General features: G+C 44.3%; 1 protein-coding gene across 1 annotated transcript in view; it reads right to left on the reverse strand.

Annotated features, from left to right (window-relative positions):
• LRMDA (leucine rich melanocyte differentiation associated) overlaps positions 1 to 20,124 on the reverse strand; it is a 1,013,857-nt gene that overhangs the window by 415,434 nt on the left and 578,299 nt on the right. Inside the window, exons 4-5 of the mRNA XM_057734349.1 lie at positions 16,418 to 16,557; positions 5,614 to 5,731 (exon numbers count right to left, since the gene is read on the reverse strand). Of these exons, the coding sequence (XP_057590332.1) occupies positions 5,614 to 5,731; positions 16,418 to 16,557 (258 nt within the window). The remainder of the gene's footprint in view (positions 1 to 5,613; positions 5,732 to 16,417; positions 16,558 to 20,124) is intronic.

A 20,124-nucleotide genomic window follows, 5' to 3' on the forward strand; every position in this document is an offset into this window, starting at 1 on the left:
TATCTGAGACACAGGATGCCATGCTGCTAAAGATGAAGAAATACAGTACCTTTAAGTGATGAATGTGGCAAACTGTGAAATCAGAAAGAAGAACGAAAAACAAACAAACTGCAAATTTTTGGCGTCTGAAGTTGTTTTTAACACAGCGCCTATGCATCTTCCAAAAAAGAAATTAATTAAAAATTTTTCCTCCCCTCAAAATTTCCCATAAAGTAACTGGAAATAGAATCTAAATATGCCTCTAGACGAGAAACATCTGTGTGAAAACAGAAAAGAACCATAAGACACTAACATATTCAGGTGGTTAGAAATATCTAGAAAATCAATCGACATTTTTAGTTTTCTTCTGACTGTTTGGCACAGTAGAGAACTTTCAACGTATACTGGCTTAATGCCTACTTAACTGTGTTCATGTGGTTTACAGTATTTATTTACAGGCCTACCCTGGCTTTATGTAAAATGCTTATTTTTAAAAATATTGAGTATAGAATAAATGTTAGTAATTGCAATCTATCTAGAGGTAGTTTCAGATAACCTTTCACATGTTTGCAATTGGCTACATGGGGTAAGAGAATATATGAAAGATATACACACTGTGCTTTAGAACAAGGTCGCGCTTAGTGAAGAACTAGGCTAGGCATAAAAAACAATAAGTAAACCAAACAAGCCATGAGGCAGTGCTCCTTTATGGCAGAGACAAAAAGTACAAGAGCAGCTAAGGCAGGGAAAATCTCATTTTAACAACCCACAGGCTTATGGACTATCCCAACACGTTTTCTGAGAAAAGCTGCTTTTTCCCCTAAAATCCCTAATGTGAGCAGATGAGTTCTGAGAGAAGAACTCAGAGAGCACATTAGCAGTGACAGAGAGCTGGGATCGCACTCCTGCCCCCACCCCAGCAAAGCTGTCCCACAGAGACACCATGGCCCTGGGGATCACGGTGGCTGTAAGTTTTGCCATCATAACTAATCCCAGGGTAAATCCTTTGGAAAAACAAATATGCAACCCAGAATCCCTCTTTGCTGTCAACACACAAATCCAAGTTATTACATTTTCTTAAGGCTAAAGTCCCTTCCCTGCTTTTGCAGTGGACCATATTGAGGCAAGAAAACAAATGGACCACCTTTTGTGATGGATCTTCCAACATGCTCTGTTCACAGTTTATTGTTTTGACGAGTATTGGCTGAGCCTCTGTGATAGACCAGGACCTGGAGATACAGGAGCGAACAAGACCAAGTTTCTGTTCTCATGGAGCTGACACCCAGTGGGTGAGCAGCTGCCTCATTCCGACAAAGAGCGGGCTTCCAGATGTTTCCACTCCCTGTCTTTATCCTAGTTTGCCTTTTTCATGGAAATCCAAAAACACAGACACAGATGGAAAAAACTAAAGGTACCCAGGAAAGTTTGGGCCCAATTCCAAGTGTCAAGAACAGGACTGTGTAGTATAGTCAGGGAAGCAGGTGGTCCTTGGACCCAAATAGCTTTCAACTTTCAGTTTAAGGACAAGAATAAAAAAGATTTCCAAAGGTACAAGTTTATTCCTTTAACACATCACATCTACCTCTCCCCTCTTTCCTCCCTTCCCCTTTTCCTCTCTCTCTCTCTCACACACACATTCCACAGTGCGTCCCCCCAAGAAAAATACCCAAAGACACACACACACACAAATATGCATAACAATGCAAAATTATACAAATACACAAGCTACTCATGATGGGAAACCCAGGCGTGCCCACATAAAGACACGGATGCCATATTTTCAAGGACACATTGACACAAACCTATGACCCTATCTTACCTATAAGAGAATGGCCATGATTACAAGCAAAAACACACATGCCTAAACACTTTCTAATAGAGGCTGAGGTTCTCAGTCCAGCTGCCCTGTAACTGCTCCTCCCACCACTTCTATAAGATTCCAAAGATTAAACTGTTGGTAGCCAACTTCCTATATGTACTTGTAAACAAGAGGGCTCAGCTTTAAATAATTATGTCAAAGAAATGACAACTGTGCTCTTTGCCAGAACAGGGATGAATAATTACAAAGCCAGGACATAATTAAGCAATTCTGACTGTCGGATTCATGCACTGTCTCTCTGATGTGCAAGGCTGGCATGCCCACCACGCACGCCCTCCTGGACAGGCTTCTGCACCGCTTTGATCTACGTTTCCTGGAGCAGCAAGGAGGGTCACAGTCTGGTCATTACAGAAGCCATTCTTTGGGGGCTACCACCTCCTCTGCCTCCAGCTTGGTGCTCTCTGCATTCACAACGGCATGATCTGATGGCGAATATTCGACAGAGATATATATTTTCTTTCAAATTTCGGGAAATGAGCAAAGCCCAGCTGGTGTAGGTCCATTCACTAAACACACACACACAGGGTCTAGAAGAGCCTTTGGAACATCAGCTATCACTTCCTAATGAATGACAGCATCTTTCTGTAGAACAATCAGAGCTCAGACAGAAGGCAGCTTTCAAACAACAAAAGCCAAAAGGCAGCCATGAAGGAGAAATGTGTCATCGTGAGAGGCAGCAAGAGCCAGCTCGCACATCAAGCGCCGGGCCTGCCAGGTACCAAATCAAACCTTTGTGACTTAGGGGGTTTATGAGCTGCGGGATGCTTCTGCATCTGCGTCAGCCGAGAACACCCAGACTGCCCGTTCCCTGCCTCCAAGGCAAGGGCTGTGATTGGAGAGGCACTTTCCATTCTCCCAAACACTTTATGTCAGGAATAAAATGAAAACAGCTCCCCAAATCACGGCCCCCTTGATCATCCATCAGAGCATTCTGCCGAATAAGCAAAACAGGCCGCCACTGCCTCGGAAAGGACAGAAGCCAACTTGAGATTCCGAGTCCGTGATGAAAAATAGGTCTTCACCAAGTGTGCTCAGCACAGAGTCGGCAATTCACGGAGAGGAAATTGCTCTCCACTTAGGAGTCGACTCCGGGTGTACACATACCTCCCAGAACATACATATGTATATATACACAGAGATGGAAAGCATATATACACACCTGCAAGGAACAAACATATGTCTGTACATACTGTGAGCAGGCGAGAACCAGCCTTTTTAACACCAATTTATTAATTCAGCAAGGAGCTCATTTGGCCTCTTTCTATCTGCAAGAAAAGTACCAGCGCATCTCCCAGCAGACAACAGACAAAAGGGAATTTCCTGCCATTCATAAGAGGCATACAGTTTGATATGAAACCAGGAACACAGAGGAATCCTCTAGTGCCCTTAAAGGATCACTCGCGGTGTAAATAGAACACTTAGCTGGGAGCCCAGATGGCTGGGTTCTGGTCCCAGTTCTGCCTCCGAGTGGCTGTGGGGCCTTAGGGAACTATGCCCTCTCCCAGTGCCTTTGCCCATAAGATGAGAGCACAGACCAGGTGAGTTCTGAAGCCCTCTCCACTTCGGAAATCATGGGATGCTACAAAAGGATAACCACCAAAGGTCCTCATGCTTTGTCAGAGTATTTTTGTCTCTCCCCAAATAATTAATGGATATTTCAAAGCTTAATACAGTTAGTAAAGATGGTAGAGTCAATCGCACAAACACGAGTTAATTCTGTAACTGATCAGAAACTGATTTGGAGCTTTGAAGAGCATTTCTGCTGATGGTACTAATGACGCAGAGAACCAGCTACTGTTGGGTGTGAAGGAGCCATTCCCCACTTGCAGGGGCAGGGGAGGACCTCAGTTCCCCCCACCTCTACTCCAACAGAACAGTCCTGCTGCTGCCTGTTCTCTTCACTTAGGCCTTCCTTGGAGGTTCTGTTTGGACGGAGAGATGCACAGGGAGAAGAGTGAGCTCAGCGCTCCAGGGGTAAGAGATCAGAGTGGAAGAATGTGGGCTCTGCGGTCAGACACACAGGTAAAGCGCTGGCTCCGGCAATTAGGAGCTGGTGCCTTGGGCAGCCAGTGCTGTAAGAGATATAGTAAGCCAGTGCTCCCTTCCTTCCACATTAGAAGGTTATGTGAGCACTCACACATCTGGACACAAAGAACCTTAGAACAGTAGTGGGCACCACACATACCCCACCCCAACAGGATGGCGATTCTCTTTACGACCCCTCCAGATTTCCAGAGCTTTCTTGTCAAAGACAATGAGAGCAGGAGAAATAGCATCTATTCTATAAAATGCATGTATACATGACGGTGAGAAATGCAGGATGGGCAGGAACCCAAGATATTATAAACAGTCCATTTGTTGTACTTTGATTTGGTGATACTGGCTGTCTCTGGAATCTTTTAACCGAAAGAAAAAAAAAAAAAAGGAGGCCAAGAAATAAATTATTTCATTTGGACAAAATCACAAAAGCTGGAATAACTAAAGGCAGTCAAGAGCAATACATCAAGTCGGTGCCTCCATAAGGAAAACTGTTAATACTTTAATAGCTACGAAACGAATCACTCAATTTCCCACATGCTGAAACAGGTAATAATACATTTATCTGCCAGTATTATACTCTCCATATTGTATATTTCCACAACTGTTAGCAATTTTATTCAGCATAATGGGAAATAAGTTGCACCTCATGGATTCAGGGAAAGAAAGTGGCCTGAGGTCTGCTGCCAGCTGAGCAACTTGATGGAAGAGGTTTCATTTTTCTGTTTTGGTTCTGTTTGTTTTTTCCTCTTTCCCTCTTAATCATTTCCAATGCATGTGCAAAGTGCTCGAAGTCAATCAGTGAGGACAAACAAGACCTCAAGGATTTCTGGGCCAGTGTTTTCAACACATGAGCTAGGATCCCACAGGAAGTGATCATAGCTCCACAGAGCTCCAGAGCAGTGATAGACCTCCAAAGGGGTCATCAAGTCCATTCCCCAGCTTCAGGCTTCACTGAAGGACCCCAGCTCCTCCCAAGCCCATGTCTTTAATAATCTCCTTGTGTCTGAATCCAAGACCCCGAGCCAAATCTCTCCTGCTTCATCAATGCTGTTATTAAGATGACACCACATTCAATCCCAAGGCCTCGAAGCCGACTCAGCTGGTGAAGCAAAGGTCAGTAAACAGTGTTCCCATGAGCTACACGAAGGAAATACACACCAGTCCCAGATCACATTGTCAGGAAAATCACCTTCCCTGCCAACAACAGTTCCAAGAGCTGTTGAGCCCTCACCTGTGGACAAGAGAAAATCACTCTCCTCTCGCGACCCTTTGGTCCCAAGAAAGAAGGGGCCCCTCTCAGGCACTAGAGGAATCCTACCTCCCCTGAGAAATAGTAAATGCCCAATGCTTTCCTTTTTCTCATTTCTCAGCTCCAGACCTGTAGAGGCCCCACCTTGTAAATAAAACATCTTCAGGGAGGTCCGAAATCCTCCCCGGGGACATCACCATTGGGCTGTGTATGCTGCTGCTTTATTGGTACAAGAGCCATCTGCCTGAAATCACCTTACCAATGAAGTCCCCTAGGCTGGGTCACAGGTAGACCCAGTTTATACACAGTCCTACTTCTTGTTTGGCCAACGGTGTATCCATAGATAAAATCTTGGTATGAGATCCCTCCTACATTTTGAACACATAAGAGGACTTCCTCTGTGTTCAAAGAGTACCCAACAGGTGAGGCATAAATCCTTGCAAAGAGCAGTGAGTAGAGAGCTTACCTTGGGCTTCACCACCTTCATGAACGCGCCTCTGACCAAAGCCTCCTCTCGTTCTTGTTTGGTTACTTTCCAAGCATCCAGAAACTTCAAATTGGGCAGTTTGTGCAGAACAAAGCATCTGGAAGACAACAGCCAGAGATAACTCAGGAAGACTGGGGTGACGGCCTCAAAGCTTCACGCAATTTGATGTGCAGGAAACGACACCATTCGGTCTTCAGAGGTTTAGATCTTGGCTGCTGCTTCTCCTCTCTTCTTTCACACAAAAAAATGAACAGCCACTCTTTCGGGAAATCCAAATGGTTCTATTTTACACAGATACACAACTAATCATTCAAAATATACACTTCTGGTTGCTCTTGACTCAAAGGTAGATATTCAGACACAGACACACGCACACACACCCCACCTCGATCAGCCAATAAGATCCTATCAATGTGTGTACCTTCTTCCATTCTGAAAAATGGACCCAACATCTTTGCTACACAAGATCTCAGTGAAAATAACCTACAACCTGATTATACCATTTATGTCATTGCCATTCCTAGGTGTCATCTATATCATTCTCATCTCTGAGATAACAACACATCTTCATTTTGAAGGTGAGACAAGAGACTTTAATTTCCATCCAGACAATAATAATAACCCAGACAACTTTGGGACAGAAGTAAGGAACACATATAGCTGAGAAGCGCTTCCTTGAGGAATCCAACAGGAGTCTTGAGGACTTTTTTCCCCATGATCGTTGAGTTGCTTCTCCACTGGCACTGTGAAGATTATCTCCATCAAGGAGAAGCGAGGGGAACTGGTTGTTAGGGGACATTAATAAGCAAAAAAAATGGTACATGGCCTCCACTCCCCTGGAATGTGTCTTTGAGATCCATTATCGTCTCCAAGGATAACCCAATGACTGACTACTTGTGTGATGAACTATCCTCGAGGGGAACTATCCTGTGGAGTTGACAAGGAGACTCACCTGCCCAGGAGACATGTACATAAACATACACATAAATACATAAAAGGTATAAACACCTGCCTATATGCCTCCTTCTCCAGGGACAGTCACTAACCCACATGCTCTCCATCAAGCCCCCACACTCCATCAATCAAAGGAGCAAGTGTTTAGACCCTGTCCTGCTTATTAGGAAGAAGAGGTGAGTATCCGATGTCAAGAGTAACACATCATCTCCATGGGATTCTGACTTTTTCTCCTTGTACCCAGCCTCTCAGCATCCACTCATCTTCCAAATCCCAGCCCTCAGGAAGTTTTCTCCTGCACCCTCAGCCTACATTGCTTTCTCCCTTCTCAGCACCCCCAGGAGGCATTTTTAGCATGCTACAGTCTAACATTTTATTGTTTTTTGTTTTATTGGTGTTCAATTAATGTCCTCACTTAAACTATATGCTTCTCAAAGGCAGAGAGCTTTTTTTTTTCTCGCCTTCACACCATTTTGGAAAGTAGCATTAGAATGGACTCCATCAAATACCAGTTCATTTCAGTGGCACAAATATTTCTTAAGCACCTACCACGTGCCTGGCCCTAGGTGTACAGAGGTGCTTACAACATGGTTCCTGCTCTTAAAGGGGTCCTCAGGGTGATGGGGAAGAAGGACTCACACATCTGCATAGCTAAGTACTATGTCTGAGGTGATGTGCAAAGCAGCTTTGAGAGCACAAAGAAAGAGGAACAGGAAAACTCAAGAAGGCTTCAAAGCACCAAACCCTTAAAGCAGTCTCCACGCACTGAGCTTTTCCTCAGTGCAAATGTTACTTGGGGTATGAGCAGGCCTCCCTCCTCAGTGGAGCCTTGGGTCCCCAAGGCCAGCTCCCCCATTCATCAGGTGGTCTCACATCACCCCATGGTCTCGCATAGGCTTGTCCAGGTGAAAGACTCAGCTGATTACTCAAATGCCAGAGACAACAGCTCTTCACAGCCTTCATATTACTTTTTTATTTTAAAGTCAGAATCCTCTAATTCTTTTGTGGGCTCCTTTTCCTCCCCAGAAACCTCCACACCAACATCTGAGGTCCTGGAAATTTGACAGTCTACTTCCTGCTTCCTCCCTGGCTTCAAACTACACATTACCTTCTTTCTTGCTTCTCGCCAAGCCTCTCTTTTCCCTCTCAGAATGCCGCCTGTGCTTCCCCTAAATTAGAACAGTTCTACAAAGGCCCAAATGACCTTTCTATCCTCCAGGAGAACTCCCACTGGCCTCCATCAGTGTCAGAGAAAACTTCCATCTTCCGCTTGTAGCAGCAGAGTCTTGATGACAACAGAGTCTTTCAAATAAAGACATGTACAGACGGAAACAATATGTCAGGAGTGACGCTCAAAGGAGTAAAGACACCCACTAAGTGTAGGGTGGGAAAAGATGAATATTCAGGTGAAGAAAACACCGGTATTAGAAAATCAGCCAGTGTTTAATGATGGAATGAAAGACGTCTTCACGGGGCTGGCAGGAACCACGGTGACAACAGACAGCATGCTGTCATTTCGCCCCACTTTGGATCACAGCCCTGAAATCAAAGGAGAGAGAGAGAGAAGTGCTGGCTTTTAAGCTAGTTGAAAAATTTTAGATGATAAAGAGCTGCTGTTTTCAGAGCACTCTTCTTTCACGACCCAAGAAACGCCATGAAATAGGCTGCCAGTCACCCCTGAAACTAGGGGTGACTTGACTCCCATCCTGTTGGCCAGCCTGGGGTTTCCGAGTGGCCGATGCTTAAAGATGTTTGAGGGATACTAGGAAGGCTTGTCCCAAATAGATCAGTCTGAGACTCAGCTCAGGGCCCAAAGTTTGTCCCTTAAGAGATGTCTTCTTTCATTTACTTACACATTCACTCACCCAACAAATATTTAGAAGCTACCACCTGCCAGGAAACGCACTAGGTGCTGAGAATAAGGTGATGCACAAAACAGACAAGGTCCCTACTCTCAACGAGCTTATATTCTAGCACAGCTGTTCTCAAACTTGAGGGAGCATCAGCACCCCCCACCCCTGACGCCTTGCTGAAACACACATCACAGGGCCCCATCCCTAGAGTTTCTGATTCACTACATCTGGAATGAAGTCTCAAATTTACATTCTAAGAAGTTCCCAGGTGAGGCAGATGCTGCTAGGCCTGCTGAGAACCACTCTCCAAGTGAAAATAACACCATAAGGAATAACAGTTTTGGAATTATGAGGTTGGTAAGGCAGCCAAGAGTCTCCTTCCCAGTTCTGCTAATGGTCCGTCCTGCTCCAATGTCTGTGGTACCCAGCACCCAGATGGCAGCCACATCTACCAGACCTTCCTGCCCCTTGGTGGTTTGGACCTGGCTCCAAACATTATTGCCAAGGGATAAGTCCAGTGGGCTTTCTGCCTGCCTGTCCCATTCTGATCTTGGGAGATCTATTTCCCTTTGTTCTAGGTCATGTCAGGGTGTCAAAAGCTGTAGCTTCAATTCTGAGTATAATACAAGTTTGCCATAAAAATACAAGAGAGGATTCCCGAAGCCACAGAATGAAGGCTTTTACAATATCAATTCAACCCTTGTAAATTTAATCCAGGGTTATTTGTTGCACCAAAATCTCTTTACTGTGATGTATTACTTAGTTACTGGGGTTATCACAGCCGTATCCTAAAGTTGCATAGTACATAAAACATTTCAGTTAACAATGCGGGAAGGTTAACTCCCCCAGATAACCTGCAATCACCAGGGCTAGTCCAGATGACATGCCTCTGTCAGCTTCCACGAGCTATTGATGGTTCAATCAGTTTGTTTTGAAGGTAAAGTACAACAAAAGGGCAGTAAACTTATTCAGACTGTCAACAGGGGCTATCGGGAATGGGGCTTGCAGGTAAGTAATTCTGGGTGTTTTAAAGCTATTATCAAACAGCAATGGTTGAAGGAAGAGACAGCTACTAATAACACAGAAGGCAGCCATCATAAACCACTTTATGGCAGAAACCCCCATCTATAAATCCTGCGGCACCCGGAGACAGCTTCAGATTTATAAAACTGCTTGTTAAGCCAGGGCACTGCTTAATGAAAAGAGATCCGTCTAAGTTCTAAGGCTCACGTCCCCAGCTCCAGAGGGCAACGCCAATTTTCCTGACCTTCCCAAGGTGGCTGGGAGAAGGCCCCAGGCCAGGAGGGGTAGGGAGTGAAGTCAGGGGCCTTCCTGGCTGTGATATGGAAGGTGAGGTTATCAAGAGGAGACCAGGGACCCCGGCAAGGTGTTCAAAGACCCATCTGTCTCTGACTGCAAACAGATTCTCTAAAAATGAGACCCGCACACAGAGCTTTTCGCGTTCTCTCTCTTTAAATAAAGGATGCTTCGTTTTCTGAAAGAACTTCCCTAAGGAGACACCTACGACTGGTAGGGGGAGAAAAGCAACAGCAGAGAGGCTTTTTTGTTTGTTTTTTTGCTCCCAAATCAATTTTCTCTACCAAAATCCAAAAGCTCTGGCATGTTTCACCTAGACTTCAAAGGGAAGAGAGGATGCCCTTGTCCCCTGCCCACATCTGCTTCCCGGGGGATATGGCTACTCCCCAGGCCCCTTGCACAACCACAGAAACGCCATGACAGATCTCCTGGTCTCCACTCCTGGGGCTGGCTGCCATGTTTCCTCTGAGGAAGCTCTATTCAACAGACACCAAATTTTCAGATTCAGAGGGAACTAGATGTGGGGTCAACTGGGATTTTTCCCACTTCCTTTTATAGCAATCCATGCTTCTTCCTCTTGTTTCTTGTTGCCTTCTTGCTCCCATGCATGGGTAGTGGGGAGACGTGGTAGGGGTGACTGGTGCCCCACCTGGGGCCCCTGAGGGCAGCAAAAGGTGATCCACAAACTGCTCTCAACCTTTCACAACCTTTAACAGAAAAGCGCAAACACGCCAACAAAACATCAAGCTTCACTGCTCTTGACTGCATGACATCAACCCTGTTTGGTAACACTGCTTACCTCATGCTGATCAAAAGCACTGATCAACAGCTACATGTCTGACGAATTTTAAAAAGTTAGCAGTGGCTTCAATGCAGCTTATGGAAGAGACCAAAACTTTCAAGTGCGGTGGGGGGAGAAAATTACAAAAGGGAGGTCTTCCCGACAAAAAACCACGGGGACTAATGGGGCAGAGGAAAGAGCCCGGCCTCTGGGCTTAGTTTGCTGTGTGATCTTGGCTCAGTCTCTGCCACCTGCCTGAGCCTCAGTTTCTCCATCTGTGCCACGAAGGGAAGGGGCTGCCTGCCGCCCCAGCCTCTTTGAAGCTTCAGCTTGCTTAATTCCTATGTGCCTCCATGTTAATTTACAATAAATACACCCACATCCTCCTTTGTCTCTCATTACTCTAATTTCCTCGTGTAACCACCCCCTCACACCTCCAGGTAAAGGAGAACCGAGAAGAAAAGTCAATAAAGACCACGGAGTAATGAACAAACACTGTGAGTGGAGAGATGACAGTGCTCTCCCTCTAATGAGCCGAGGTGAGCTCACCTACTGCATTGATGAAGGCCTGACAACCGGCCAAGGCCAGCCGACTTCCCTCAGAGCTCACCGGCAGCACGTTTGAAGTCTCCCTGCAAACAATGCACCCACAGGACAGACCAAGGCCCTCGATAGAGGGTAACCAGCAATTGCTCTGTGGGCTTCTGTCACTTTGATCTCTGGGTCGTGACCTTTGCTTTCTTGTGATCTTCAAAGCCCAGATTGCAGATTAGCTGGAGAATGCTCGCTGGGTTATGTAAGCCACAAGTTTTACAGCTCCTCTACGGCTGGGAAACCGGGTGGTAGCCTGGGACGACCGGGGGACGACGGTGGGTCCCTCCCTCCTTCCCCTTGGCTGAGTGAGACAGACACTGGGCAGGCTGCTCCCTGGGAGGGAACAAAGAAAGGGTATCATGTTTTAAATAATTTCAAGCTGGAAGGAATACAGAAGGGGCTACTGAGGAGGAGAGAGGAAGGAGAGGCCAACCAGAGACTGCAGTGGCAGGAGAGAATAAAAGATTTAGTGACAGAAAGATTTAGTGAAGGAAGGAATGCTCAGAGGCCATGAGACCAACTCCCTTATTTGATGCCTGAGGTCTAGCCCTTGTGCGCCATTTGACCTCCACTCTACCGCCTTTCCTGTAGTAAGAGGAAAGACAAGAATGAAAAAGGAAGACAAGAAATAGACCGTCCTGGGCATCCAAGTTCCCCACACTGGATTCACTGTCTGGCCAGTATTCAAGTCCACCGGAGGCATCAAGGGGATCCTTAGTACGACAGTGGTCCCCCAGCTCAGCTCGGCTTCCCCGCTCTCTCCCTGCCCCAGTCCTGAAGGTTGCTGGGCCTTCAGGTCCAGCACCTCCATTCAACATTCAGTCCAAAATGGCAGCCCAGCGTGTACACATGGCAAAGCAGGGGCAGGTTTCGGCGCCTCTAATAACATGGCAATGGACGTTTTTCAGCCATGAGCTGTGATGAATGGCACAGAGAAACCCCAGGCTCGGTTTTGCTCCTGCCCCAGCAGGACCAGGGCACCGCTCAACAACCTGGTAGCATGTTCATGTTCACACGGAGATTTAATGAGCCCATTTTACTGTGGGGACGTGTGCCAAGAAAATCCAACTGGGTGCACGGGGGTAAGTGAGGAAGGAAAAGGGGTGATGTGGGGGGAGGGGAGGAACGCATCAGTAGAAGCATCTGTGGGGCCATTTCCAACAGCTCCATAAATCTGGCCACTTCCCATTTCTGGTCCAGTGGTTGGCCACAATGTGACCTAAAACTGGGCGGACCTCTCTGAAATCAACATCTCTCATGGAAATGCAACAAGAGACATACTTGTTTTGATGTATGGCTGGGTGACATATTATAAATATTACATCACATAACCACAGAGGATGCCAATCAATAAGAAATTTTTTTAGTCAGCACTAAATGAACCATGGGTTCTTGCTTCTGAATACACTCCTTTAAGGCTCCTACTACTGCTTAAATGATTAATAGAAGACATATTGTCAGAAAACGTACTTAAAGTGAAAAACAGTAAACTGTAGAAATATCATTCATTTTTTAAGCAATTTTCTACTGAAAATGTCCCATAAATTTACATAGAGGCCCTACTATTGGGCTCTGGGTAACAGCTAGAAGGAAGGCAGACCTCACGCTTTGTGGATGAAGGGCTAAAGAAAATATTTTACCAAAAGGAAACAAAAGGTGCCTACATGGCTTTGTAGAACCCCAAATGCCACAGGAACTCAGGATTCAGAAGTCTTATTGTGAAACTCTAAAATTTCTCAGGGGCAAATGAAGCACAAACTCCAGGATGAACAAAGCAGGGCTGTTTACAGTCCATAAGAACAGAACTGCCTCATCCACCCATTCATCTCATCCAACTGCAAGGGTGATGGTGCTTGCTAAACCAGAAATAAAAAGTAAGTGAAAGGAATACAGAATTTAGAATTTCTAGAGGATAGGTCTACCACTCCACTCAAGCATCAGAGGCCGTGCAGTTGACGTGTAACTGGATGGGCCCACATTGAATGTTCCCTCCACTGTTCTCAGTTCCTATTTCTCTCAGAGGGTGAGCATTTTGCCGGTGTCATGGGGGACTTACAGATTTTCTAAGGTGGTTCTGATCAGATGTGATTTCGGCTGTGTGTGGCCCCTAGAACCCAACTCCTCATGGCAACCTTGACATATGTGTTAACACACAGCCTCTGCAGCCCCAGCCCTCCATGGCTTATGGGGTAACAGACCTGTAGGGGGGAAGGTATGCTTGGAGGGCACCCAGGCCAGCCCAGAAGGATCACTCTTCTAGAACCAAGCCTTCCCTAAAGAATCATGACCCAACAACCAACACTTGGGTGGATTCTGAAGGATAGTTCCTTGCTTGTTAACCGCATTTGTTGACATCCAAGTGGACTTAATTCCAAATAGGCAGCGGGTATCCGAGGTGCCCAAAGGGCCCTGCATTTCTCTACAAGCAGTCAGCTCCTCAGATGGAAGGGTAATTTCAAGCTGCCTCTTGTAAACAGTTACCAAGCTCCTATTCCATGGCCAGCACTACTTTCAGTATTGATAAGGCTTCAAAGGGCAAGAAGACATAATCCTGACTTTCTGGAAGCCAGTCTCTGGATGTTGATATATATGAAGCAGTCAGAGAAATATACAAGATGGAATATATAAAATGGCATGAGATGGTCAAAGAGGAACTGTAACTGCTGGGGAGGACAATACCTCAAAATGTCAGAGCCGGCAGGGACTTCAAATACTCTGTAATTCAGCAGTTCTTAATTGAGCATCAAAGTCACCTACTGACTATTTTGCTGCATTTGACACTAAATGAATCAAAATGCCTTGGATGATTCACAAGTAGAGCCTTGGTTAAGGGTCACTGATCTAAACTGTCCTCTCCATTGCAAAGGTTCCACTGGCAAAGCTGGACTCTACATCAGATCTTTTGATCTGACCCCTTACACCATGGGTCTGGGTATTTCTTCAAATGCAACTAGTTACAATAACAACAAAAAAAATAGTATTAGCTTTTCTTTTTCTTTTACAACCTTATAAACCTTCTCTTTGAGACTGAATAGAGTAAGGTGGAGTGGGAGATTTTCATCAGTCTAATTACCCTCATTCTGAAAAAAAAAATGTGCTTACGGTTCAATTCACATACAACCCCATGAAAGAGTAAATGAATGAACATGTGTGTGAACTGCATGCACACACATGTACACACAGAGACATATATACACATGCACACAGACATATACACACGCACACAGACATGTATACACACACACACACATGTAGACACACACAGACATATACACACACGCACACAGACATATATACACATGCACACAGACATATATACACACACAGACATATACACATGCACACAGACATATATACACACAGACATATACACATGCACACAGACATATACACACACACACAGACATATATACACATGCACACAGACATATACACACACACAGACATATACACTTGCACACAGACATATACACATGCACACATATATACACATGCACACAGACATACACACACACACATATACATACGCACACAGACATATACACACACACACAGACATGTATACACACGCATACACATGTATACACATGCACAGACATATACACACACAGACATATATACACACACAGACATGTATACACATGCACGTGTATGTACATATATAAAATTTAGTGGGTAATTTCAAGAATTAAAACCAGAAATCTAAAGAAAAAAGTCAGAAAACAAATGAGAATTTCCCAAACAATGCTTGGTTTACTAAAAAAGTTAACTGAGAGAACTTTCTTGGACCTCCTGAACCTTCTAAGATATATTTTATAGTAAGTTGCTGCCAGAAGATAAAATATGTTTTAAACGACCCCTTCATACTTGAAATCAAGCTGTTAAACATGCCAAAGCTGATAAGAGTAACTTAAAGAAGAAAATTAAGTTCTAAGTGATTAAGTTAAGACATTGATTTAGAAATTTTAACTCTTCACTTGCTGGATATTAACCATAGTTCTCCTAATGTAAATCATACTCAGATCGACTCTCACACACCAAATACAAGTCTTCATGAGGAAAAATGATTTATTACAGTTTTTTTAAAGTAAGGATAGAAGCTTTATTCTAAGGTGGCTTAAAAGTAGTCTAAGATTCCTTCAAAATCTTTCCTGATAAAGAAGTACAACTGAATCTCTGCTGTACCCTTACCAACATGTATATGTGTAGTGTGTGTGTATATGTTTTTTAAATATGCAATATTCAATAGCCTTCACTATTTCTTAGAGCTTTGTCTTTATACAAAAAGCATGCCCTCAACTACATTCCTTCATGGGTCACTGAGTCCCAATAGAACCAGTTCCTCTCAAACCATTATCCTCTCTCCCTAATCCTCCCACACTTACTTTCTAGTAGTCCTACCTGCCTAATATTTCCTTCCTTCCTCCACCCCTCCTTCCCACATCGATTCAGGTGGGGTGTTAATGAGAGCTTACATCATAATGGAGAGAAAAGCTACACTTATGAAAAGATCATTCAAAACATTTACAAAACAATAATCAAGAATGAGACAATACAGAATTCTAAGTGAAGAGGAGAAATAAAACGAGTTAGTAAAACGTGTAAGATCAAAAAGACTCCCTAAAGAGAAGTGTGTTTGGATCAGGTATTTCGAAGCAGATGGTTTAGAAGTAGAGACAAGAAAGAAAAGCATTTCTACTTTGGAGCCCATCAAAGCTCAAAGTCATGGGTGTTATGGAACTTTGTCTTCGGATTGTATATAAGCTCCCTAAACTTTCATGGGAAGTACTCTCTCTCCAAGGAGTGACTCTGAAGCAGATAGGAAGATCTTACAACACAGAGCAGGGGCCAGCAAAATATAGCCCATGGATCTGCTGCATGTTTTTGTAAATAAAGCTTTATTGGAACATGGCATTGCCCATTCATTTACAAACATTACAAAGCCCATTCATTGCTACTTATGCACTGTAATGGAAGAGTTCAAAAGTTGCAACAGAGAATATATGAACTTCCAAGCATAAAATATTTAATATCCAGCCCTTTACAAAAAAGTTTGTCAATGCCAGGCCAAGGCCATCCAACATCTTTTCATGTTTCTTGGCTCTTGTTACCCTCAACAAAGGGAGACTCTGGCTATAGGATACCCAAGGGGGAAAGTTTAATATAGCATGAAGGGGCTACTGATACTTACCAGACATCTACTATGCACCCAAGAGTATAATATCATCTCCCCAAAGATGTCATTTTTCCTTCTCACACCATGCTCAAACCCCTGGATACTCACCTGTATCTCTTGTAGTCTTCCTCATCCTTTTCCAGGCTGACCAACTCGTTGGGACATGCCACATTCCCCAGCAGGCTGAGGTACTCCAGAGCTGGTGTCACTTCTGCCAGGTGATCGAGCAGATACTCCAAGTCAGTGATGTGACAAAGGTTAAGGATCTCAGTCCATAAAGACAAAAGGTTTAGCAAGGAGCACAGACCATAGCTGATAGGCACAGCCTAGCAGCTGATGAGTCCTGTCTGCTCCCAGGACATGACGTGGATGAGAGGCGAAATCAACCAGCTGTGGGCGTCTGGCATGGCTAGGTTTTCACTCCTACTGTTGGGGACACTGCCCAGCTTTTCTCTGGGCAGGTGAGGGTAAGTCAAGATCACTTAAGAAAGAATCAATGAACTTAATTGTTTCATTGTACTTTTCTTTCCTATATAGTTCTATTTTTATTTTAAATGATGAAGGATAGACACCATGTGGTAAAATATTTTACAATACTCAAATCCATAGAACTTTATTTTTTCTAATAATGAAAGCAAGAAATTACTTCCAAAGTCCTCATTGGAAATATATTCTTTCTCCTTTAGGGAGTAATTCATCATTAAAACATGGGAATGGCATGGACACAAGCAGGGATTAGCATCCTTTATGATCTGACAGCCTCTTGTGGAGCTAAGCATTGCTCAGTGGCCTCACTGGTGGCAATTAGACATTGGATTGGGTGAAAAGGAGAACAAAGCTAAGAGGAGAAGACAAACAGGACAGGTTTAGTGAAGCCAGGGAGGTCAAAAAGCATTTCCTGAGAATGTGTCATGAAATTAATATTCTATGAAAGAGAGAATGAAAAAGAAAAGGTGGGACACAGTGGTGAGAATATTCCATGATCCATCCCCTCAGTGGGACCCACTGTTCAATCAAGATAAACACTGAGACCCCAAACCAAATAAGGAAAGAGTCACAGATTCAGGGAATCACAGGCCTTGGAAAGGACTAGTCCACACATCAGTTCCCAAGCCACATACAGAGAGCTGAGCCGTAGGCAAGCTGATTCAGCAGGTTGTGAACAGAGGCATACTACCAGGAGCCTATCAATGAGAGGACTTAGCCAATATCAGTAGAGGGAAAGGGGTCCTTGCCAGGGAATGACAGCAGACTAAACACATGATGGTGGATGCAGCACACAACAGTCAAAGACTCAGGGTACCATGTCCAGGAGAAGATAAAATGAAATTAAAGGGCTGACCTTACCCTGTAAAGATGTTATCTAACCATGGGATGTTATCCCAATTTTCTCATACTTCAGCTTGTCAGCTGAACTCCAAATCCAACCAATGTCTGAATCCAGTCCCTGACATACTAGCCAAAGGGTCACTGCAAGGAAGCTCATCCTATCTCTAACAACCATAAGAAGAGAGTTTTTCTTTCCCCAGGCATTGAATCCTCGAATTCCCACCCACGGACTCAATTTAGCTACTTGGCAGTCACAAACAATAAGTCATTCTTGTCTTCCACGTGATGGCCCTTCAGATGCTTGAAGCTCACATATCTTCCTTCAAACTTATATTCTCCAAACTAAGTTCCTTCAAGCACTGTTCATACACAAGCTGTGCCAACATCATATGCAAGAACAAGCACCAGACCCCGGGAGGGAGCAAGACCAAGACAACAAAAGAGAAAGCACACAAGCAAAAGGCGAACACTAGCTAAAGAGGGTCCAAGTATCCCCATGCATTGTGGGTTTCCATTTGCCGACATCATCCCCATTTCCTACACAAAGACAGGACAATGGACATCAAAGTTACCAATCTTTCAAATCTCAACCAATGACATCCAGGAATGACCACAAAGGATCACTGGAATGAGGATGATGGGGAAAGGAGTATGTGGAAAAGACAAGCAAGGAGGTCCCACAAAGGAAGCAAGCTTGAAATACAGCGGGTAAGTGGCCAGGAGTCAAAACATTAATGTATTTCATCACCCAAGACAAAACACGCTTACTACTTCTTAAAGTTCAATCACCACACTCTCATTTAAATAAAACCAATTAAAATGACAGTGAACAATTTCCGGGAAAACTTGCCTTTTTCAGCAAGTTCTATCTTTGGATGCTTCACAGTCATTACCAATACATTAAAAAAGGAAAAGAAAAAAAAAAAGAAGGAATCTTGCCAGTACTCTACCAGTGCTGGCCTTTGACCCAGGCAGAGGCACCTCAGGGGCCCCTATGCTTTGGACTGCCTTCCTCAAAATTTTTTCCGTCATAATCCAGTATCCAGGACTAGCCAGGGCCCAACAGTGTCATTCAGCTAGGACACCCCATGCCTTGACTTGGACCTGCATGAGCCTCAGCCCCAGTCCTAGTTTCTCCCCTTCAAGTTTCTCTCCAATCCTCGGCCCCACACACGGGACCCATCGGATGCTCCCAGGAGCACTAAGACTCATACCCATCAGGTTGTCCAGAAGCCTCAAGCCAGGTCCTAGTTGTAGCGGGACAGCCAGACAAGCTGATCACTCCTGCTGGCCAGCACAGTATTTCTTTTGTGAGACTGCAAGACTGCGGGCTGCCAAAATGGCACCAATATGTTGATTTGAGGTGATTCAAAGTATTTCTGTGGACAATGGCCCTAGAGAATCCAGGGGAAGCCCTTTCTACTATGGACGGCAAAGTCCAGGCCAAACCAATTTCCCTCTTAGAGACAAATTCCTTAAGCCTTCATCTTTTTTCCACCTAGTGCACGAAGATGAGAATGTGAAGGAGTGGAACTCAAAACTGGCACGATCTTCAAGTTAAGGGAAACACTGGGCAACGGAGTTGGCTTGAAGTTCTAGTCATTCCTCAACATTTGGTGACTAGTGATAGGAAGGCTTGCGTGCTACCATCCAGGGAAGTAGGCACAGTCTAATGTGAGCAACTCTTCACACATAAATGCCCCACAGAGCTCACAGAGCTTGTTGCGTGAGGGCTGCGTGCTCACACAGGTCCCTTCCAGGGCCCTGGGAAAGGCCCTGGTAATACAGCCACATGGTCACAGATTTTTGTAAAACCTGCAAAAGTAGGTTATTTGAACCACAATCAGTTAAGAGCATTGTCTTGCTCTACAAGAGCTTCTGTCAAATTTCTGCTTGAGTTGGGCGATGTTGGAGTGGCTGCGGGAGCTCTGCGGACCTGTCTAAGAGGGACTAGCGAAGGAGCGGCACTGAATTAGGATGGAGTGGGGTCTGTTTCTGTGGTATGAACTCATTGCTGTGTCTGCCACTACAGCAGCATCAGTAGGAATGGCCTGCAGTGATATTCCTGCCACATACCGTGCCGACACAAACACATGGGGACCAACATAAAAATGGTGACTGAGCTTATCAATTAAGAGAATATTTAATATTAAGTTGTTGAGTGTGTACACACATGTACCCAAACACAACTAACTTGAAAGGTCCTGAAATCTTTTAGCCCATTGATGAGAGAAATGTGTAACAGTTCTCCCAAAATTTAGTAATTCTAAGACTTTTATCAAAAATGTAGTGGTAAAATTACCAATAATGAGTGGTGAAACTGAAAGAAACATCTCTAAATATTAAAAATAAAAATCAATTTTCAATCAGATGGAATTATCTATTCTCTATAGAAAATATTACGAGATTTTAATTATGTAATGAAGTTATAAGGAAATTTGCAGAAAAGAAATAGAAAAATGCTCTCAAACAGATATGCTTAGAAA

This window comes from Hippopotamus amphibius, chromosome 5, assembly GCF_030028045.1.
Source record: "Hippopotamus amphibius kiboko isolate mHipAmp2 chromosome 5, mHipAmp2.hap2, whole genome shotgun sequence".
NCBI lineage: Eukaryota > Metazoa > Chordata > Mammalia > Artiodactyla > Hippopotamidae > Hippopotamus > Hippopotamus amphibius.